General features: G+C 38.3%; 3 protein-coding genes across 3 annotated transcripts; 1 reads left to right on the plus strand and 2 right to left on the minus strand.

The window, feature by feature from the left end:
• Nucleotides 1-1,339: 1,339 nt before the first annotated feature.
• LOC117289078 (ubiquitin-conjugating enzyme E2 variant 1-like) lies at nucleotides 1,340-6,109 on the minus strand. The gene is made up of 4 exons (XM_033770024.1): nucleotides 5,932-6,109; nucleotides 4,878-5,041; nucleotides 3,474-3,596; nucleotides 1,340-2,950 (listed from the first exon to the last, which is right to left on the minus strand). The coding sequence occupies exons 1-4, from the start codon at nucleotides 5,933-5,935 to the stop codon at nucleotides 2,810-2,812; spliced, it is 432 nt and encodes a 143-aa protein (XP_033625915.1). The 5' UTR covers nucleotides 5,936-6,109; the 3' UTR covers nucleotides 1,340-2,809.
• A 4,182-nt stretch (nucleotides 6,110-10,291) lies between these two features.
• On the minus strand, nucleotides 10,292-14,427 carry LOC117289109 (protein NipSnap homolog 3A-like). The gene is made up of 6 exons (XM_033770078.1): nucleotides 14,288-14,427; nucleotides 12,798-13,017; nucleotides 12,248-12,412; nucleotides 11,656-11,805; nucleotides 10,827-10,889; nucleotides 10,292-10,580 (listed from the first exon to the last, which is right to left on the minus strand). The coding sequence occupies exons 1-6, from the start codon at nucleotides 14,336-14,338 to the stop codon at nucleotides 10,498-10,500; spliced, it is 732 nt and encodes a 243-aa protein (XP_033625969.1). The 5' UTR covers nucleotides 14,339-14,427; the 3' UTR covers nucleotides 10,292-10,497.
• A 47-nt stretch (nucleotides 14,428-14,474) lies between these two features.
• On the plus strand, nucleotides 14,475-22,193 carry LOC117289108 (proteasome subunit beta type-5-like). The gene is made up of 7 exons (XM_033770077.1): nucleotides 14,475-14,645; nucleotides 16,274-16,418; nucleotides 17,258-17,369; nucleotides 18,117-18,216; nucleotides 19,202-19,231; nucleotides 19,795-19,999; nucleotides 21,092-22,193. Exons 1-7 carry the CDS (start codon nucleotides 14,499-14,501, stop codon nucleotides 21,190-21,192), a joined length of 840 nt encoding a protein of 279 aa, XP_033625968.1. The 5' UTR covers nucleotides 14,475-14,498; the 3' UTR covers nucleotides 21,193-22,193.
• Nucleotides 22,194-23,232: the final 1,039 nt, after the last annotated feature.

The raw sequence follows: 23,232 nt of genomic DNA on the forward strand, positions 1-23,232 counted from the left end.
CGAAGTTGCGAGATATGAATGAAAAAAACAACCCAAAACACCCTAGTCACACGAAGTTGTGTGCTTTGAGATGCTTGATTTCGAGACCTCAAATTCTAAATCTGAGGTCTCGAAATCAAATTCAAGGAAAATTACTTCTTTCTCGAAAACTACGTCACTTCAGTAGAGGGAGCCATTTCTCACAATGTTTTATACTATCAACCACTCCCCATTACTCGTTACCAAGTAACATTTTATGCTAACAATTATTTTGAGTAATTACCAATAGTGTCCACTGCCTTGAAGGCAGAACAAAGAAGTCATATTAAAACATTATGATTTAAATTTTTACACTATGCGGGCATTTTAAATACTTCCATCAATGTAAAACGGAGGGGTCCACTCTGTCCTAGAATGCTGTTTACTTGAAAAACAATTCTAACTCAATGAATCAACTCAAGCGAGTCAAACATAACTGTTGCAATGTACACTGTATATATAAGCCGCTTTGAAAGGATGGATAACTTCGAATTGCTGGATATAATACAACATTGAAAGGTACTACTGTTTACTGTCTATCAGTAATTTCATCTGCAGAGAATCTTCTCAGATAATATTACTATTTTATTGCTTGCCATGCAGGGGTCAATTTCACAAAGATTTAGTCTAGGTTAGGACTAGTCCTAGGAGATATTCAAAGCCTAAAGATGCTATGTCAGATTTTGGCCGATTTGACCCCAAACATTTGATTTAAAATTCAATAGGTATTTTGATGTCGAGAAAGTTACAAGCTTTCATTTGAGCCATTGCTCGAAAAAGTCTGCCAATTATTAGTAGCAGTGAAATAAAATGCTCAAAATTAGTGTTTGTCGGGATGCCGACAATATATCGCGTGACCAATTCTTATGTGTTTTATAAGAAACGTTTTAAATTTGTGTCATGGTACCTGACCATTGAAAGTAAAAGTTGGAGCGGGTGATAGGCCTACTCTTTGAAATACCATTCGCTCCAAAAAATATATTTTTTAATGTTTGGGGCTAAGTTAAGACTAGTAACTACTAAAAGACTTTGGATACATCTGAAAGCATACAAAGTAATGCAACCAGGGTGTTTTTCATTTCATTATTCTCTTGCAAATTTGACGACCAAAATTGAGCAAAAATTTTCACAGGTTTGTTATTTGATGCATATGTTGGGATACACAAAGTAAGACTACTGCCGTCGATTTCACAAAACTCTTCCTAACTTAAGACTAATCTTAGGACTTAGGACGAGTCATAACCCTGCACTGTAGCATGCAGACCTTAAGATTAATCCTAAGTTTAAGTTTAGGAGGAGTTACCCGTCCTAACTCGAGATAAGACGAGTCCTAACTCTTTGTGAAATCGACCCCTGGTCTTTGACAATTACCAAAGGTGTTCAGTGCCTTTAAAAAGCCATGCAGGGAGAACAAGCTTACAATAACTTGTATGTCAAGTTTGACTCCTAAAATGAATAGTGCGTGGCAGACAGTAGTCACATGTGACCTTAATGTAAGAGGTCAATAGAAGGTTGAAGGTCAATAGGCTAAAAGGTGAATTGTTCACATTTATGGGCATCACTTTATCTTATGAGGGAAAAAATGCATTGAAAACCAGACGGAAAATGCATTTTTTGGGTTAGTTATTAGTCCAATAGTATCTGTCACAGAAAAAGTACAGCAAAAAAGATTCATCATGCTGCCACATTATAGCAATATATCACAAAGGATCTGACATGATGTGCTAATAAAAAAAACCTATCTATTCAATCTTTTGTTTTTGGTGGTGGTGGTGGGAGGGGGGAGATGAACTGGGGTTTGGAAAGATTGGGTCGAAACTTGACCAGTGAACTGAGAATTAAGTCTTTTTCTCACAGTAATAAACAAGCGCAATCACGCCATCAAGATGATCAGACTTGGGGGCGATAGGAATAGGACACTTTGGAAAACTAGGTGGCAGCAGACTTACCAAGTAAATTTCCACCATTGTAGAAGTTCTGAGGATGCACAAAGCACAACGGATTTACCTTGTAATTCTGTCTGCTGCCACCTAGAGCAGTGTGCACATGTAGTTGACCCGTGATTGACCACTGCCGAGCACGTACATGCACAGTGATATACTCACTCAAACGACTCATTTGGAAGTCAACCATCGGTACCATGGTACATGAACACTCCCTTTGCCTTTTTGCTATAGTGTCACTGGTTCCCTTCTGCACTTTCCACATGTTAACATGGAACAGGCTATTAGGACCAGTGAAGAAACCCATGGTCCTAATGCTGGTTCCAAATGGGCGACCCCAGTAGTCAACCAAACCAATGGGCGACCAGCCTGGGTTCAAGTAAAAAAAGACAACCTTTATACCCCCATCATAACCGAACTTGTTCCCACTACGTTCTGGAAAGTGTAGTCATGGTGCAAGAAGTTGTTATTCACACTATCACTTGACTATCGCGATCACCGCGCTCGCTCCTTCCTCGCCACGTACATTACTATCATTTTTCAGAACGTATTGAGAACAATTTCGGTGTGATGGGGGTGTTAGTTAACCATGGTGTGCAACCATGGTGTGCAACCATACTTGCTAAAAGCATCCCAAAAGTCCCGCATTGAATGAGTAGAGGAGGGTGTGGAACGAGCAAATGATGAATGGATGACAATAAGACATACACTGGTGAGGAGACCCTGATCGAGGCAGAACCTTGGTACCATTGCAGTGTTTGCCGTTTTGTAAGATTGGAGGAGAAGAGGGGATGGGAGTGGAGAGGGGTGGGGGGGGGAGAAGAGTGGAGGGGAAAAATAACTCTCACTTAATAATAAGCCCCTTCAGGAGGCTGGGCAAGCTTGATGTTATGCTTGTTGGTCATGCTTTCGCGTATCTCTGAGAGTACCGTCCGAATCTTGTATTCCCGATTCCATTTGTTAAGCGTGTTGAATATTCTCTTGTCAATCTGGAGATTTAAAACAAAATAAAAAAAGTGAAGTGTAAAACATCGACAGACCCAGACTTTTTTCCAGTCATACTGTAGTTTTGATTCTATTTATTTGAAAATGAAAACCAGAGTGACGGGGAGCATTTAACAAATCCGCCAGCAGATTAAACTAGTCAAATTATCAAGTTCAAACCATCTCTTAAAAAAGAAAACAAATTAACACGATTTTACCGCAAAAGTATCCCCTAATATGAAATCAAAGTGTCTGTAAACTTGACAAAAATGTTCGTACAATTGATTTGGTTTCATGGAAGTGGAAGTAATACCTGGACCCAATTTCACAGACCTGCTTTAGAAGAAAATATTGCTTAACAACTCTCTGCTAAGCAGAAATGAGCAGGATACTAATCACAAATTGTACATGTGTGACATGGTAGATTGACTGGTACCTTTATACTGGTAAGCATTTTTGTTGTGCTTAGCATCTTTGTTGTGCTTTAGCAGCTCTATGAAATTGGGCCCTGTTTGCTATATATCTCACCATGCCATTCTCACTCACGCCGTTGAGTTTGATTTTGTTGTAAAATCGTAGGACGGGAGGTTGGTCTGGATATTTGGGTCCACACTCGATCTTCAGGTTATAAATACGATTGTCAAAAGCAGTCTGAAACAAGGAAGTATTGATAAAAAAGTTTTAGAAAAGCAGGCATGTATGCTACGTTTTTGAAAGGGCAAGGGCACCAAGGCATTTTCTCCTTGGTAAAGGGCACCCTATGAGGAAATTGTAAATTTCTACTGGAGCATTTCAAGGGCACCAAGGCAATGACCAGGGGGCATGGAGGCAATCACCTTCGTTGCCTCTGTGAAGTTTAAGGCCTGGAAAAAATCAACCCCCCACCCTTGAGAAAACAAAATGTCAAATCATGTGCTTGGGACAGAAATGTTGTTATTGTCAGCAAGGATTTCCAAGTCTGTAGTTCTTTCTTACTGGGAAAAGGTTTCAATTGCACAAACAAAATTTTCTCCAACAATCCTAAGCAACATCCAATAGGTCTTTCTATTTTCTGTGCATCCTGTTATTTATTCTAAGTTTTAGGTGAACATAAATCAATTAACAAATTGATTCATGCAAAGGCAGATCTAACTTAAAGACACTGGACACTATCGGTAATTGTCAAAGACTAGTCTTCCAAATTGGTGCATCTCAACATATGCATAAATAAACAAACCTGTGAAAATTTGAGCTTAGTTGGTCGTCAAAGTTGCCAGATAATAATGAAAGAAAAAACACCCTTGTCACTCGAAGTTGTGTGCTCTCAGATGCTTGATTTCGAGACCTCAAATTCTAAATCTGAGGTCTCAAAATCAAATTCATAGAAAATGAGGGAGCCGTTTCTCACAAAGGTTTATATTATCAACCTCTCCCCATTACTCGTCACCAAGTAAGGTTTTTTATGCTAATAATTATTTTGAGTAATTACCAATAGTGTCCACTGCCTTTAAAGACACTGGACACTATTGATTTCCTCAAAATAATGGTAAGCATAAAGAACCTGATTTTGAAACAAGAAATAGAAAGCTGTTGATAGTAGACAAAATTGTGAGAAACAGCTCCCTCTGAAGTAGTACAGTAACATAGTAGTTTTAGGGAAGAGGTAATTTTTTTCTCAAAAAAATAAAAGACTGCAGGCCTGAAGCTTTTTTTAGACATCTGAAACCACACACATTTGCGCAACAAAGGTGCTTGTTTGTTCTTTCATTATTCTCTTGCAACTTTGATGACCCTGAAGTGCAAAATTTCATAGATTTGATATGTTCATGCATACGTTGGGATACACCAAGTGAGAATACTGGTCTTTAAATTTTACCATGATTATCAAAGGTGTCCAGTGCCTTAATGGATTGGTTCAGTCCATGTTCAAGCGTTTTTAACATCTGCACTTACTCCACTAGGTCCTAGGATCATGCCGTTCCAAAACCTTAGTGCCATGTCATCTTCATCCTCGAGACCCCAGCTTATCGTTCCATCACCTGTGCCTTTCTGGGCTGCTTCTAACTCCGCAAGAAGTACAAAGTTGCGAGGTACGACGACAACTTTATTGGGAGTTGCTAAAAACAGGAAAAATCAACACAAGGGCTTCCATTTCAGATGATGAATAACTTGTTAGTGAAGTGAATAACTTTTTAAGTGTCTTGTGAACATTATCATTTGCATGTCAAGTTCTTCTCAAACTGTCAGTTGCTCGACGGGTGATGGTCGAGTTCTCTGAGCTATATATTAATTTTTGTATGGATTGTTTATGGACATTAAACTTCCTGCGATTGTGATACAAATTTTAATGACATAAATTCGCAACGAATAGTTTGCAACAGTTGAACTGTGTACAACTCCTGCAAAACATTTGCTGCGAAAACAGCCATACATGTAACGTCAAAATTTGCTTTGCATTTGCAAAAAGTATGAACGGGGCTTTCGAAGACTGTTTTCAAAAAGCATTATAATTATTTCTTGTTGACACATTAATTTATGTACAATTGGTTGTACTACTACAGCAAATACAATGTACGGTGAAAACTGAAAGAAGAAATGACACCACCAGCAGAGACTCCGACTGATCATGGACTGATTCAAGATTGAGAGTGTACAAACAAACACCCTGTTACTGACCTGACCTGACAAACAAACAAACATGACAAACAATTAAATAAAAACAAACTGAAAAACCCACTCATAATTGGGGCCAACAGAGTTAGTTGTAAGCCACGGACCTAAACCACTGAGCCACCCTGACTGCTGCCCCTCTGAGGTAAATGATTTGAAATAATTATGAATGATGTTGAAGAATATCACCATTGATAAAGCATCATGATCATGATCATACCCGAGAAGAAACAAACCCCACACACTCATCAGACATCGAACCTCCACCACGACCACAGCATGTCCAGACTGCCGGCAGACAGACTCATTCAATTAATGTTAACATTATCTCACTTACTCATTTCGTATCTTCAAACTGGACAAGAATAACACCCCAATGTTCCTCAACCTTTCAATGAAAAGTAATATATTATTTTCCTCAAAATACAGAGTTTCTAAATAAATTGAATTCCACGAACACACGACACACGATATCGAGAGGTGAGGTCAGTCTAGTCCGTCAGTCTGTTCGCATGTGTAAGATATCACCAACAGAGGGCTTACCGGGCCAAACGCTTGAGGGCGTTTGATCAATTAAATCTGGGCCTTTTTTCAGACTGGTTGCATGGGTATCCTGGTGTCATGGGTTTCCGATAGATTAACGGGATATAACTGTTCGCAATAAAAAAAACAAAAGTAAGTTTAGTTTAAAACCACCTGACCAACCTTTTTACAAGACACTTGCACTCCATAGTGTGTTGAAATCTTTTGGTCTTAGGCATTGCGAGATCGTCCGCCATTTACAGTGGTTTGGCTTAACATAAGCGTGCTCGATTTGGAGCCCGTCACTTCATTGGTTGGCATGCAACGTTTAATCTAATTTTAATTATTTTCATATCCAAATATTGTTCAGTATCTGTCATACGAAGCTACTTGAATGATTGGAATACTGAGATATCTAGCATGGTATTATCAACTCCCCGAAGCATCCCCCAGCACGAGTACGCTTTACAACATTCCGTTTTCCCTCATTTCAGAGAATTGGTTTCAGGAGAAAAGAAACCCATCTGTTTTTTATTGTTTTTTTTAAGTATAGACATTAATAATGTTTATCAATAAATCAATATGTTTAGCAATAACTGTAATTACAGTATGCAGTTCTTTAGAGTAAAACATACTTGTAAACCAATGGCCCCATATGAACTTGTGGCAGATTATTAGCTTGCGCATTAAAATCGAGTGCGTAAGTTGCGCCATTTTGTTGCGTAACTTTCAGCATTGCGCCCAAAGTTACGCCACGTGATGACATGAACTTTTTTGAAATCGGCGGAACTCCACCTGGCGCAACTTACGCCATAAACGTTGCGCAAGTGGACCTACGCGGTTTCGTATGGTGTGAAATCGGTAGGCCTACTGCAAAGTGTTATAGTCTTATCTCTCTAGTCCTATTTTTGTATACACATTACTTTAGGACTTTTACTGTTTTATACAAACCCACTTCATCAATGATGTCTTTCCACCGTGTGTGGTGATCTGCTCTTTTTTGCCCTCTTTTCTTCTCTCTCGTCATTCTTTGTCTTCTGGATGGACCGCGTTAGTCTGGTCCCCTGACCAAAGATTCCTTGACGTCTCTTGTCGACAGAGCGTAGTCGGAGATTTTGGGGTATGGGAACCAGACTAGGGCCGCGTTCGTTTCTTTCCATTTTTTTTTCTTTCTCGCAGCGATCACATAAGTGGCTTAGGAAGTAACGTGCAAGGATCACAAAATAATAAACTTCAATGTAAATATTATTAAAGAATGTGGGTTGAAGTCCTAGTTGTTTAATAGTTTATAGACATCCAAGAGTTATACAATTCTAAGCACTGTCCCGAGCCTTTCCTGAACAAAATGTCATGGAGAGAATGTGTCAGACTTTGAAGTCTACGGCGATCATAGCCGGCTCTCTCCATTTGTTCTCGCAAGCCCAGCACCGAAGTAAACATTATTTGCAAAGTCTGCAGTTGGATAAGACGTAGATAAAGGACGAAAGGACGAGAGAATGTTGTTTGAAATAATATACTGCAGTGTTCTTAATTTAAAAAAAGTCTTTCTGACCAGTGACAAGAAAGTTCCTCCAAAAACGCGTCTTCCATCCAACTAAGGTCGAGAATTCATCCAGTCTTCCAAGTACGCCATCCAATAATTATTTGCAACGGTCCAATCTGAATGCAGCTCCATGCACATAGTCGCCACAATGAGTACACAAGAAGTCCAAAACTTCCACGCATAACAGAGAAGATCCTCAATGAGGCGGCATTCCACTTTACCGGTACAATCCAGTGAATTGTGTAGAATGAACCCGTTATAATATTGTAGAGAACGGTCTTTAATAATCCACTAAAGACTTTAAAAAAGAGAGCAAACGATGGGGCGTATGCCTAAAAAGATAACTAGGAATACAGCCCGGGAGGCAACGGGGCCAGTTTTACCACACGGTTTACCCCGGCACAATTTCACACTGTATCCCTTTTCCACGGGGATCCGGTTGCGCGTTTTAAGAATAACCCGGGGTTTTACCGCTTACCCAGCTCCAGAGCAATGATGTGTCTGTTCCCCGGGGTATGCCCATTTGCTGGGGCAGACAGAGGGCAGACCAGAGGTAAAGGGATCATAGTGTGAAAAGGCTGATCGTTATTCCCAATAGGCTTTCTACCAATAGGCTTTCTACCATCGACACTTCTAGCGGTACTTCCCAATAGGCAACCCCGGGAGTTGTGTGAAAAGGACGTAAGATAATAAGTTTGCATCAGGAAAAAAAGAATATTAATTTTTAAGAATAAAGAATATTAATAACAAAGTGTTCTTTTGTTCGTTTGTTTGTTTGTGTTTTCGTATGTTTGGTGGGGTTGTTTGTTTGCTTGTTGTTGTTGTTGTTTAAACAAAAAAAATTATATATTTTTTTTACGTTGTGTATTGTTTGTTGGGGTGTTTGTTTGTTCATATTATTGCTGTTTATATTTGGAGAAAATAGCCGCCGCACACAAAGTCTACAATCCCTGCAAACAAACTAAAAGCAAATCACAAACTTACAAGACCAAGTAAAACAAAAAATACCAGTTAATCGTCCAGGTTGTTCAAAAAAGAGAAGGATTGAGGGCCTTTTATTTTTTTTACAGGTGACAGCCAAGCTACCCACTATTTAATGCGTTACAAGTTTTTGAAAGAAGTAAAATGAGGAATACATTGAAAATGCGTCTTTTTGAAGAAACACAAAATTATGCAGTCTCAAAATAGAATGCGATAGGGGACGATCAATATTGGTATAAAAAAAAATTGGCCTTATAACATGCAATGTTTGTTGCAAAAGTAATGCAGAACCGATTTTGATAAAATCTAACTTTTAAACCCTATTGAATACTTCAAGGGTGATCTTTGTGTACAACATAATAAGTCAACACAAAGCAATTGCATACCTTTGTGTAAACATGTGTTTATTACCTGTAATGCTCATCATTATCAATACAAAAAACAATGTTGCTTAAAGGCAGTTTCTTTAAAAATCAATTTCTTAATAATTTAACCGAGTTCATATAAAGCTATAAGTTCACAATTTTTTTGTATGCATACTATGTTGAGGTACATCAAGTGAGAAGACTGGTCTTTGACAATTACAACAGTGTCCAGTGTCTTTAATCGCCTCGTGATATGGAACAGTCCATAATTCACCTTGTTTTGAACCACGATAATCTGATAAAATCATGACTTTGATGTCACATGGTCATTGTGTAAAAATAAACAATCTCTAGCAACATTATCTCAGTTAGCGTGTTTCCCGTTACTTACAAGAAAAATATCATTTACCTTTTCATCTCTTGCGTTAATATTCAAAAGTTAAACCTGAACCTTGTGTCATAGGGCAAGTTTAAGCTACGATTGTTTGTCAACCACAAGTCAACGTTCAATAGTGACCTATGCATTCAATACATCCTGGGTACCAGGAAAAATCACCCAATGGTCGACTATAGTGCCTCGCTCGAACTTGCTCATACATGTAGCAACTGCCTTTTTAATCCGAGGAATTCAAATTTCAGCAGTAACTTGTGACTAAGTAAGCCACTATACAAGACTTTGTTTGAATCTAATTGCAAATGGCATGTACCCAAACTGGCTCTGGCTACAGCTAGGGTCGTTGCTAAATGAAACATCCGTATATAAATGCCTTTTTGTATTTGTATTGTATTATTGCTATGGGTGTTGCTTTGGATGCCCAATACGCCTCTCTTAATATTTATGCATGAGGTACTTCACAATGCTAACTCAAAACGAGGCGATGGGTGCAGCCACTGCAAGGTATGGGGGAAGTGCGCCCATAGCCTCATTTTGGGTAAGAATTATGACGTCATGCATAAGTATTAAGAGAGGCCTACACTTTAACCCATGTTGCCAGGGCAATCCAGCTAGCCGCAGCTGTAGCCGTAGCTGCCCATTCAGACACAATCTTACTGCTCATATCATTGATGAATGTCACACATTGTGTCTAAAAACAAGATGCCTGCTAGTCTGGGGTTAAATTCCTTTGTACGAAGTAGTGCTTTCTGCTCTACCGGCCAGGCTTTGTGAATTGATGATACCCAAGCCTACATCAGTTAGGACTGTAAAAGGGGGTTACCCTGTTTCAGCCCTAAGAGTAGGCGGCAACAGCCTCTGGTAAAAAAAAAATTGTAGCCAACACCTTGAAGTGGCCTTCAGGCCTTGTGTGTCTGGCGACTAGCATAAAAAAAAACTAATAATAAAAAAAAACAATAAAAAAACCCACAGCTCTACACAGCCGTCTGTGGTATGGTATGTCTGGCAGTGCATCATATAACAAGATGAACGGCTTGAATGAAGACTAGATTGGCTGATGGAAAGTTTTTTTTTTTGGGGGGGGGAATCATCTAGTGATTATTTCAAAAGTGAAAATGAACATGGAATCATTATCTTGTTGAACATACTGGTCACATGACTGGAGAGGCCATCTGCATCATCTGAATTCAATCAAACATAAAAATACATCATTAAATAACAAGATGCACTGCAAATTAGACGTAATAATCCTGTTTGTATAAATGCATGTGTGATGTTACTCCACTAATAAATCATGCCTAGTGCTTTTCTTATTGCCCTGCGGTTCTCAAACGGCTTGCCATTTTATGCAGTCTCCTTTTATCATTTTTTCCCGTTAGTCTATGGAATTAAAAATGGTAACGCAGTTTCTTAACGTTCTCATGTACCTTTGGATTTCTTCATGGTCTCCTGCCTCTTGTCTAAAGACTTGAAATTCCACAACTGGTACACTAGAAATAAAAAAAGAAAAAAAGAAAATTTACAATTATAATAGTTATTTCTCCTCTTCCACCTCGCATCAAGCTCCCAATCGGCTGCTAACTTTTCAGAAACGTTGAAAACAAAACACTGCCTTCAAACAAACGGTGAAATCCATTTGAAAATTTCGTTAACATTTAAAACGAAGAGACCTTCCTTTCTTTATAATGTTAGCCCCAGATACTATCCAGGGAGAATGAGTGACATTGAATGATTTGTTCCTGGTTTGATTGGCATCTTACTGCTCCACAGCACCTTGTAAACCAAGACATGGTGCCATATAAGGAGTAGGTCTCATAATTTCAAAGTAGCCCCATATACATGTACCTTGCGATAAACTCCAAACGGGAATTTAGGTTTATTTATTTCTCATCAAATAATAAGACATTTCAGAAAGAAATATTTCAAGGGATGTTTTCTACTATCATAAATCATTAGACTTTGTAAGTTTTATGTAAATCTTTGTTCTTAGACAAGTTTTTTTCTCACCAATTTTGTAGTGGGTAGAGTTATGCATTCACATTTATTTTCCTGACTGGGTTCAATCGGAATGATTGACAGTAATTTAGTTTACTTTTCCATCAGGGGTGCTACTTTTTTGTTTTCTCTCCTATGTGTATGAATATGTTATCGTTCCTTTCTTTTTCTTTTCATTTTTACCTGTGAAATTAATATATGAATGTTGTATGAATGTGACTTCCCTTTACCAACTCATAGACAAAGGCATGATTTACTTACCGCTGTTGTTTGGTCCAACCTCAGTAGAATACAGCCCCATCAGCTTGCTGTCGCCGAGCCCCTCCATCAGCTTAGCTCGACACATGATCAGTTGCATCACTTCATCTTCACAACCTTTCTTGACTTCATACCCGCATAGCTCATACACACCTTCAGAGAAAATGTGATTAAAATCAATTATAAACCCCACGGGAAACTGACTGGGTAAATTTTAAACGATCGATTTCGGGCTTGAACCAACAACTTCCGGATTAACGGATAAAAATCCCATTCCCAATGCACTGAGGTTGTAAAATTCTGGCGTTTTTAATCAGCAGAGTGTCATACGAGTCCCAGTCGCGACACTTGGTCCTTAAGCAAGAAAAGAGAAGGGGTTCTTCCCGGTGTTCCTGGCTGTGGCTGGTGTATGCGCCGTAGCACCTTGTAAACCTTGTAAGGTGCTAAAATAATATGGTCTCAGAATTCATCACTGCAATAACCTATCTTTCTGAAGTTTGTATATACTCAGCGCCTTGAGTACCTTGTTTGGTAGACGTGCGCTATAAAAGACTTTGATATTATTAAACTAAAATTTGATTATGATTTTTATTACCTCCCTCCTGTAGTGGTGCATCTTCAGTTTTTTTTAAAGGAGACTCCATCAGCACGACATTTTCCTGTTTATCTAAATATGGCAGCATTGTCTTTATGTACTGACTCTGCCAGTCTGGGTTCAAGGCCAGTTTCTGTCGCACGCTGGTGCGATGAGCAAAGTCATCTGTAAAAAAGTAAATAATTTGACACATTATTTCGCTTGATAGCCATAACATTTTCGTATCATCTAGAAGTTTTTAAGCTAAGTATTTATGTACAACTATACGTCCTTAAACAGCTGTACTAGATTTTTGTTTCAAGAATTTACTAGTCACAAGTAAACACTGGAATTGGTTCTGGGACGGCAGTGATTATATTTGCGCCATCTGCGCATGCATCAACTTTGAGGACCGTCGTCCTTCAATTTCTACAACAGTACTTAATTTGGATGAATCTGCATTCTACTGAAAAACAATGTCAGCGTTTGGCTGAAAACTACATACCGTCGCAGAACCATTCGTCGTTGAAAGCTCCCTATTATTGGGAACAGGGAAATTTAGATTTCTCACCATATTCCCAGAGATGAGTGACTTCATTGAGTCCACCGAGTTCAGACAACCAGAAGCCGTTGTTTTTTGAGTGGGCCGTTCGCAGATGGAATTTCTCATTTGATAGATCAAGGTAGTCCTTGAAGCTGGCTGGTTTAATGACATACGTGCGTAGCTCAAAGAATTTGCTGCGGTTGATGGACGTATGTAGGTTCCTGCATTGTCTAAGAGTTGACGGAATCTAAAAGAGAGGGGACAGTGGAGTGTACAGCGCTTTGAAACAGTGTTAAAGCGCTTTATAAATGCATTTAAGTTAAGTTAAGTTAAGTTAAGTGTAAAAAATCTTGTGAAATAAAACTTAAAAGTAAATCAAAATAAGTCAATATCAATTTTTTTTATTAGAACAAGATTTGAGTATGCCTGTTTACACCACTAGATGATATGTAGATCGACATTTCTAGAAGTATAAATCGTTCAATCTTTTTAAATGGATTTTTTAGGAAGAAATTTAACTTTAATTTAAGTCACCTTTTTAATTTTATCAACAAGTTTGTGCTGTCTTCAGTGTCCGTTTTTTTCTAATATTATTACAAATGAAGATTTATGCCTTTTAAAGCCATTGGATACTTACGGTAAACAGTATTGTCCAATCCAAGGGCGGCCGACACTTCGTGTATCACAACTTGTAAAATAACAAACCTGTGAAAGTTTAGGCTCAATCAGTCAGCGGAGTCGGGAGAAAATAATGGAAAAACCTACCCTTGTTTCCGCACATTTCGCTGTGTCATGACATGTGTTTAAAATAAATTCGTACCTCTCAATATCGAGAACTAATATTGTTTAAATGTTTTCTCAAAAAGTAAAGCATTTCATGATGAAACAATCGAAACGCACATAGATTGGCCAATGAACAACCTCCTTTTGACCTCAAGGCGAGGGCGCCGCACTGTACTGCAAAATTCAAGTCTCTTCTCAAAACTTATCTTATGTCACAGGTTTTCAATGACTAATTTTGTTGTGTCTGTTTTTTCTTTGTGTTGTGTTTTGTTTTTGTTTTGTTTTTGTTTTTGTTTTTGGTTTTACTGCGCATTGAACACCCAGCAGGGTGGATATGTGCGCATTACAAGTCTTATTATTATTATTATTATTAATGACGTCATGTGCATAAAGTCTATTTCAACTCAAGAGAAATCTTTCACCATACCCAAGCTTCCTGTAAACCCTGTTAGTAATTTGTAAATCTGTGAACTTCTTTTTTTTGTTTCTGTTCCGAAAGTGTCCAATGGCTTTAACACCACTACGCTAGATCATGGAGGTAGAATTCTACCTCCATGGCTAGATCAACAATAAATCCTTAACCTTTAATTAAATAAATTTAATTTTTTGTTTACAATCATGGTTTATACCACATCCCTTAAAGTTAAAATCAGCAACAACACGTTAGTTTGGGGGCTACAAATGAAATAAAATGAACTAATCTAATTTCATATCAATATCCAACGATAAACTACCTGCAGCACTCTCCGTGCTGAGAGTATCCTTTTTCCAAGTACTGCTGTCATTTTTGGAAAGAGAAGAAAACTTCACCGACAAAACCAGCCCGGTCCCTCCTCCTCACTCTATCACAAACAAGTTGACACCAAAAACTTGTTGACACCAAAATAAATACAAGACGGAAGAGGGCGCCCTTCACGAATGACAAGCAGAATTTAGTTGATCAACATGGCGCTCGAATCAGTGTGCGGATTTAATCTCCAGCAAGGTTGTGGTGGTGGGTTTGGGTCCAAATCCCGGCAATGCATGGACGTCAGTTTTCTACGAGATGATCCTCTTGAAAACCCCAAGTTCACTGTACCGGCTGTTGCCGAGGTTTGTGCTTAAATGTCAAAATTATTGGAGATCTGAAGCATTTGTTTTTGTTCGTTGATTGAATGTTTTGTCACGCTGATCGTCCACTTTGTACACTGGCTGGGGGTCCTACTATACTAGTACTACTTGCCGTCAACTCACTTGCGCCGTCAACTCGCCGTCAACTCCTCCAATATACATTTAAAATCCACAAAAGAAGCATAGAACTGTAAAGTATCAGCTCAAAGAGCATTCGCGTAAGTTTTAGGTCATATTTCGGAATAAAAATTGAGTTTTTTTCTCATGAAAAAAAATTCTCGAAGCCGAAAAACTGTCGGCAGCCATCTTGCTTTTTCACAATGGCTTTTTAAGCCCAGACTTAACACTTCCATGCCCCCTTTTTATAGATTTTTCATGTAAATTTAATGAGTTGACGGCACGAAATTGAGTTGACGGCAAGTCGGCGAGTTGACGGCAATAGTAGTAGGACCGCTGGCTGGCGCATACAGAATGCAACTGCTCCGCACTTTCATGACTTTCTCTGTAGTGCTTGCAGACGCCGGTCGGTGCATGATGATGAACAATTCAGTAAATTAATGCTTCGTGTGATTTGTAATGTAAAGTGTGTCACCAGGGTATGGATGGAACCGTATGGACATGATGGATGACTTGTTTTATTCTTCTTTTAAAATAAAGGGATAAAGCCATTATATTTATAATATATTTATAAAAACAAAAAAATTATACACTTTCGCTTTGGTACAGACAAAAACAAAAGTTCACAGATTTACAAATAATTTACAGGGTTTACAGAAGGTAATGGTGAAAGACTTCTCTTGAAATATTGTTCCATGAAATGCTTTACTTTTTGAGAAAACTATAAAACAATATCAATTCTCGATAGCGAGAATTACGGATTTATTTTAAACACATGTCATGACATGGTGAAACGTGCAGAAACAAGAGTGGGTTTCCCGTTATTTTCTCCCGACTCCGATGACCGATTGAGCCTCAATTATCACAGGTTTGTTATTTTATATATAAGTTGTGATACACGAAGTGTGGGCCTTTGGACAATACTGTTTACCGAAAGTGTCCAATGGGTTTAACGAATTAGTTTTTTTAATACATTTTAATCTGTGAAAAAGACGTTTTTGAATCCTGCCATTTGAAACTTTGTTGTGCCAGCACTTTTTCATTATTGTGGTTGTTTCTTTCTTTTATAAATGTAGTCAGTTTATTAATTATTAAATAAAAATAAACTAAAAATATGAAATTTAAATAGTATCTATTCCTAAAATCCTAAAAAAAATTGCTAATTTTAAACATGGGATAAGTAACTAAAAAATACTAAACTTAGTGAGTAAAGTAGGTTTCAAAAAAATCTTACTTCCAAAAAAATAAATAGAAGTCAACTCTGTGGAAAAAAAAATGGTGTGTGTTCTCATCTTGTGATCTTGGAAATCACAATCACAATGTTTGCTTGACGTTATACATTTATTAATATTACATTAAACTTTCTAAGTCCCCCCCCCCCCCACAACAGTCACTGGCCATTTATTAAATAATGAGCAGAAGATTTTTGCTGTTAGTTTTTCTTGTTGTGTTTACTCATGTCTCAAGCTTGACAATCCTTCTTCCCATTGCAGCCAGCAGAGTTTCTGCGGACCCTCTCCGAGGATGGGTCGTCACCCAAGATAGAATTTCTTCACGGTACAACAACCCTGGGTTTCAAGTTCCAACATGGTGTCATAATCGCTGTAGACTCTCGAGCCACTGCTGGCAGCTACATTGGTAAGAAAAATACTAGGCTGAGCAATGTTTAATATTAAGTGCTAAGTGTTGGAACTTCCTAGTGGTCCGCTGGCCAAATGCCATGTAAAACACATGAGGACCAGTCAGAATGAAAGTGTTGTGGCAGAGCGGTTAAGAGCACCAAATTCAAACTCTGATGTTATGCACAGAAAAGAACCCAGTGCATTTATGTATCAAAAGAGAAGGGGTTCGCCCCTGTGATCCTGGCTTGATTGGCAGCAAATCGTGATACATCACCTTGTAAACCATTACATGTTGTTTTTATTTTATTTTAAAGGCAGTGGACACTATTGGTAATTACTCAAAATAATTGTTAGCGTAAAAACTTTTCGGTAACAAGTAATGGGGAGAGGTTGATAGTATAAAACATTGTGAGAAACGGCTCCCTCTGAAGTAATGTAGTTTTTGAGAAAGAAGTAATTTTCAACGAATTTGATTTCAGATTTAGAACTTGAGGTCTCGAAATCAAGCATCAGAAAGCACACAACATCGTGTGACAAGGGTGTTTTTTCTTTCATTATTATCTAGCAACTTCAAAAACTGATAGAGCTGAAATTTTTTGCAGGTTTGTTATTTATGCATATGTTGAGATACAGCAAGTGAGAAGACTGGTCTTTGACAATACCATTAGTGTCCACTTTCTCTAAGGAATAGGTCTGATACTTCAAACATAGCTCAACACAACTTGCACGACAAAATACTGAGCACTTTGATACGCCCCTAGGGAGGTGATAAAGCGCTGTTTAAAAACCTAGTATTATTCCTATTATTATTATTAAGGGTCAAGTTAATGACCATTTGAACTGTTTATTGTCCAGCCTCACAGACGGTGAAGAAAGTCATTGAGATTAACCCATACTTATTGGGCACCATGGCCGGAGGTGCTGCAGACTGCATGTTCTGGGAGCGTGTCCTGGCAGAACGCTGCCGGTAAGTCAGCCATTTAGGACTCCCACGCCTGACAACAAAGTATGTGGGGCAACTGTACCATGTTCCTACCTTTTGGGAGAATTTTTAGATCTAAAGCAAGTCTGGAATTACTTGCAGGCCACAAAGGCCAACCTGTGCCCAATTTCATAGAGCTGCTTTAAAAACATAAAAAGTTGCTTAGCACAACAAACCTATGCTTACTAGAATAAGGTTACCAGCTAAAATACAATATTACATACGTGTAAAAAATGTAACTGGTTTCCTGCTTAGTTGTTAATAAAAAAAGATTAAGCAATATTTTCTGCTTAAGAAGCTCTACCAATTTGGGCCCAAGCCTTAACCTTTGTGCACCTTCAAAAGTTTCCCATTGACTTTAAGATTTTCCACCGGTAGAAGTGCCCCAAGGCCATTTCCATTTTGCAAAGTTTCAAAAGGGAAATGGCCTTGCCCTTTTTAAGATGAAATTCTATGTCTTTAAAGAGTCTAGAAGCGCAAACTGGAGGTTCAACTTTGGATAACCCTGGCAAATCTAAAAAATAGCCTAAAATTTGCCTGTTTAGTTTTACATTCGTCCCTTATTGAACTGCCATCTTAAAACACGACTTCTTCAGTCTACCATTTGCACATACCATTTACCACCCCCTTTCACCACTACAAGCGGGACCAATCTCGTTGATCAAATTAAGCAAACAAAAAATGGTAGAACTTTAACAGTGTACACTAAACTCAACCGTTTTGTTTTGACAGGATTTATGAGTTACGCAACAAGGAGCGGATATCTGTAGCAGCAGCCTCCAAACTGCTGGCCAACATTCTGTACAACTACAAAGGAATGGGTCTCTCTGTGGTGAGTTAACTAAGCCATTTGAGAATTAGATTTGAATAATGTCTGGTACATTGACTTGCTTAGTCGCAATGTACTGCTTATATTTGAATTCCTCTGACTATAGAGGCAGTTGCTATGTTAAATGGTCTGGGGCAAACCTTTGCATAGCAACCTCCAGATGAGCAAACCCTGGTACCATTGTGCCATACACATCCATTCAGAATTGTGTATGGGTGTTCACCGTCTCTTATGTTACTACGCAAAGCTTGCAGCTTGCCGCTAATCATGTGACATGGCAACTGTCTCGATAGTCTGAGGAATTCAAATTTAAGTGGTAACTTGTGATCAAGCACGTCATTGTACAGGACAATATTCAAATCTAACATGCAAATGACTAAATGTTCAGACACCACCAAACGTGGACTTTAAACAATATTCACCGTTATCAGTTTTACTGACTGCAAGCTGTCAGAACCCGATTTCATGTTTGTGTTAAAGACACTGGACACTATTGGTAATTGTCAAAGACCAGTCTTCTCACTTGGTGTATCTCAACATACACGTATGCATAAAATAACAAACCTGTGAAAATTTGAGCTCAATTGGTCATCGCAGTTGCGAGATAATAACGAATGAAAAAAAAACTCTTGTCACACGAAGCTGTGTGCTTTCAGATGCTTGATTTCGAGACCTCAAATTCTAAACTTGAGGTCTCGAAATCAAGTTTGTGGATAATTACTCTTGAAGAGTACTCAGCTTCAGAGGGAGCCGTTTCTCACAATGTTTTATACTACCAACCTCTCCCCATTTCTCGTTACCGAGTAAGGTTTTATGCTAATAATTATTTTGAGTATATACCAATGGTGTCCACTGCCTTTAAAGTGAACAATTTCCCTCTTACTTGGCTTGGATAAAATGACAACTTTTCAAGTCCTGTTGTATAAAAAGTGATATTATTTTGTCTGTGCGATTTTTTTTATGGTATCTTTGTGTCTGTCTCTTGTAGGGAACGATGGTCTGCGGCTGGGACAAGACGGTGAGTGAATAAAAAACAAAATCAAACTTGAAGCGTCAATTTTACATTGGATTTAAAACTCTTTAAATTGAATGTGTTAACCACTGTTGCTGCCTTAAATTCTGCAGCTTTTCTGTCGTAAAACACATGATTAATTTTCAGAATATTATTGTTGTTCAGGATATTGTTGTCACTTTGAGAACATGGCTTAAAGGAACATTACAGAACAGTTGCTGGCAGTGTAAGCACTTTATGTAATCAACCATATACATAAACTGACAAACCTGTAGAAGTTTGAGATCGATCTGCCATCTGGCTTAAGAGAAAATACTGAAAAATCAATTACACATTTTGCATGACATTGATGCAGAAACAAAAAGGAATGAAACACTCACTGAGAGATAAAATTTATTTTTCATCGAATATAACATTTCAGACAGCAATATTTCAAGTGATGTTTTCTACTATCATCATCAGTAGACCGTGTAAGTTTTATGTAAATCTGTGATCTTTCAATTTTTGTTTCTTGCCAACTCTGTAACAATCCTTTAATGTTTTAGCTCTGTTAAATGATTTCTTAACAGGGTCCGGGCCTGTACTACGTAGACAGTGATGGCAGCAGACTGACCAACAAGCTCTTCTCCGTTGGGTCTGGCTCCCCGTATGCTTATGGTGTACTGGACAGTGGCCATAAAGATGACCTCACTGTAGAAGAAGCCTACGACCTAGGTCAAAGGGCAATCTACCATGCGACCCACAGAGATGCCTACAGTGGTGGTGTAGTTAATTGTAAGTCTACTTGTAAAGGCCCCTCTCTTGAAATATTTTTTTTTATTTGTTTTATTTATAACCATCCCAGATTGTACTGGTGTTAAATAACTTCTCATTACCCTCCACTTCACTTCTGCCTAAGAACTTATATGTTGTATATATTCTGTACATAAAGTATAAATTAACCTAGTTTAAAGTTGTTTTTATAAATTCATCACTGTAACTATCTGATGTAAGTAACCCCCCCCTTTTTTTCCACAGGTCCCTCATACCTATTTTTAAAATCATCATACCTTTGATCTTGCTATTCTTATTAATTGACCATGTTAGTTGCATCATGATGCAACTTGCTCTCTAATCCTACCCTTTCATGTCTCCCTGCATTGTTGTCGAACAATACATTTACCACTTTTATGGTCCAGTAACCCTTCCTTTCATTCTAAACATCCTTTGTCCTCGCCACTTCACTCCTATTGGTTCATAGCCCCCAATATTGTTTCTGAAATAGGAACTTTGATTGGCTGTTATTTTCCCGCTTCTTTCTGGATCCTTTCCTTAATCCCTTTCCCCCTCTCTTTTTCTATAAATGGATATGTATTTGTTTGTACTTGTCTTATGCCTCTGAAGAAGGTCCGGATTGGATCGAAAGCTAAGGCCATCTACCCTATTCATTATATATATACAATGTATATATATAATTTTTGTTTACTTTGTGTGAAAACTTCGTTAAGCTTCAAGGCTTCATATTTCCTTCCAAAGTTCTCAAAAGTTGTTCCAGGGATCGAGTTAATTGTTTTGTCATGGTAGTCAGTAGGGCTAGTAGTCGATAGTTTTTAGTAGCCCTGATAAGATTTTGGTAGCCCGAAAAACACATTACGTCTTGATTTACGTCACAAATTGGTCACCGAAAGTGTTTCATTTTACCACACCATTAGCAGAGTTCATTTTTGACATTATTTTTCCACTAGCCCAACTGGCTTATCAAACTGGAAAAATGAGTAGCCGACCTTAAATCTGGTAGTCCCGGGCTAGTGGGATATTGGCAATTTCGAACATATTATTCTGTGAAATGTTTGCTGACCGTTATCTCATGTTTTCATTTCTCTACAGTGTACCACATGAAGGAGACAGGTTGGGAATTCATCTCACAGACAGACGTCAAACTTCTACATTATAGATACCAAGAGGAGAAAGAAGCCATGACTAAGTAGTCAGTCTCTAAGCATATTCCTTGTAAAGATTAACGCTGTATCCGACTATACCTTATGCACATGACGCCATTTCAATAGGGTGCCCTCACCAAGAGGTCAAAAGGAGGTTCTTCATTGGCCAATCCTGTGAGCTGCCGCGCGTACAAATTTGTGCATTTCTATTATTTTGTCACCGTTTCACCTTTAAGATGGCGGCTGGATGACGTCAATGCATAAGGTCTATTGGCAGCTACAGCATTGGCTACGGCTGCTGCTAAGGACGTCCTATACTTCATCACACGATGACATGGATATGAAGCCGCAGCTGTAGCCACCATTGTGGACCTGCCTTAAAGCCATTAAGACATAGAGAGGACATAGTGTTTCAATAAGATTAGAAACTGAACCAAAACATGTAACGTTTTTCTCTATTTCTTTGTGACGATTTCCGATCAAGCTTAAACTTTCACATGAAGGAAAATATCAGGCCTGGACGATGGCAGCCAGTGTAATTTCAGAGACACTGTTCATGCACAATTCTTCACCTATGCCCTATTTATGTCTGTAACTACTTCAATGTTTCGATTGCACTAAGAATTTACTTTACATCTAAATATCTTGAAACTAGTTTGGTTTTCCTTGGTGTACACGCATTATTATAAAGATACAGAGATTCTTTGTAGAAAAAGCAACTTTTGCATAGTAAAACTTTAAGAGATGTCACCATGTGGTTGCCACGAACACAAATTAATTAAATCTTTTGAGGATTTTTTGTTTTGCATTGTCTGTTTAGTTTACCGTCTTTAAAACAATACTGTTAATTGGAAAGCCATACAAGAATAATTTCCATGCAGTGCATTTTCCATGCAGTGCAGTTTGTTGCATGTAAAAATTGCCCTTTTGAAAAGACCTTTATCAACTGGTTTTATACCATTCTGTGGAGGTTTTGGATAATAAAAATAAATGGTATTGAAACAGAAATTTGCCTGTTTACTTTTAGCAAAGCTTCTAAACCCTTTAAACCCAGCTGGATGTTTGTTTAATTCTGTTGGACTGAGAATTGTACTATTTAACCAATTAAATACACTGGACACTAAAGACCAGCTGTTGATTTCACAAAACTCTTCCTAACTTAAGACTAATCTTAACACTTGGGACGAGTCCCAACCATGCACTGTAGCATGCAGACCTTAAGATTAGGCTGCGTTACTTGTCCTAACTCGAGATAAGACGAGTCCTAACTCTTAGTGAAATCGACGGCAGTCTTCTCTCTTGGTGGATCTCATATGCATAAGGTAACAAACCTGTGAAAATTTGAACTCAATTGGTCATCGAAGTTGAGAGATAATGAAAGAAAAAAACACCCTTGTCACACGAAGTTGTGTGCTTGTAGATGCCTCAAAATCTAATTCTGAGGTCGTGAAATCAAATTCATGAAAAATTACTTCTTTCTCGAAAGCTACGCCACTTCAGAGGGAGTGGTTTCTCACAATTACCTCTCCACATTACTCGTTACCAAGTAAGGTTTTATGCTAATAATTATTTAGTGTCCACTGCCTTGGGATACTACTTGAGTCCCAAGTTCGGGTGTTGAGGAGTATAAGATTTTGTTTGAGGATTATGTTGGTTCAGTAAACTTTTGTCTCGGCCTTTTAACTTTGTGGACCCTGCCGTCGATTTCACAAAACTCTTCCTAACTTAAGACTAATCTTAGGACTTCGGACGAGTCCCAACCCTGCACTATAGCATGCAGACCTTAAGATTAAGTTACCCGTCCCTAACTCGAGATAAGACGAGTCCTCACTCTTTGTGAAATCGAGCATAGAGCTGCTTAATGGCCGATTTTGTGCCTACTGTTCGATTTCCATTTCATAAGGATGCTAACCGCAAGTACAAGAAAAGGCATGCTAACCTTTCGTTCCCTACTGAACGGAAATTAATGACATCACAATGCAAATCCTTGGTTGAACGTGCAAAATGGCCAGGCAATGACGTCATGTACAATCCATATATAATCCAGCATTTCAATTGAATAAAAAACACATTAAAACCCAAAATTGT

The sequence above is a fragment of the Asterias rubens genome, chromosome 4, assembly GCF_902459465.1.
Source record: "Asterias rubens chromosome 4, eAstRub1.3, whole genome shotgun sequence".
NCBI classification, from domain to species: Eukaryota; Metazoa; Echinodermata; class Asteroidea; order Forcipulatida; family Asteriidae; genus Asterias; species Asterias rubens.

Excerpts from the sequence above, each read along its gene's own strand:
- LOC117289109 (XM_033770078.1), bottom strand. The coding sequence starts at position 14,338 with ATGACAGCAGTACTTGGAAAAAGGATACTCTCAGCACGGAGAGTGCTG. Across the intron at positions 10,890-11,655 it reads GGTTGGACCAAACAACAGCG|TGTACCAGTTGTGGAATTTC; the intron begins GTAAGTAAATCA and ends TTTTATTTCTAG. Across the intron at positions 10,581-10,826 it reads GACCATGAAGAAATCCAAAG|ATGATGCAGATGGCCTCTCC; the intron begins GTACATGAGAAC and ends GATTGAATTCAG.
- LOC117289078 (XM_033770024.1), bottom strand. Across the intron at positions 3,597-4,877 it reads TGATCCTAGGACCTAGTGGA|ACTGCTTTTGACAATCGTAT; the intron begins GTAAGTGCAGAT and ends TCCTTGTTTCAG. Across the intron at positions 2,951-3,473 it reads GCGTGAGTGAGAATGGCATG|ATTGACAAGAGAATATTCAA; the intron begins GTGAGATATATA and ends TTAAATCTCCAG.
- LOC117289108 (XM_033770077.1), top strand. The coding sequence starts at position 14,499 with ATGGCGCTCGAATCAGTGTGCGGATTTAATCTCCAGCAAGGTTGTGGT. Across the intron at positions 14,646-16,273 it reads CTGTACCGGCTGTTGCCGAG|CCAGCAGAGTTTCTGCGGAC; the intron begins GTTTGTGCTTAA and ends TTCCCATTGCAG. Across the intron at positions 16,419-17,257 it reads CACTGCTGGCAGCTACATTG|CCTCACAGACGGTGAAGAAA; the intron begins GTAAGAAAAATA and ends TTTATTGTCCAG.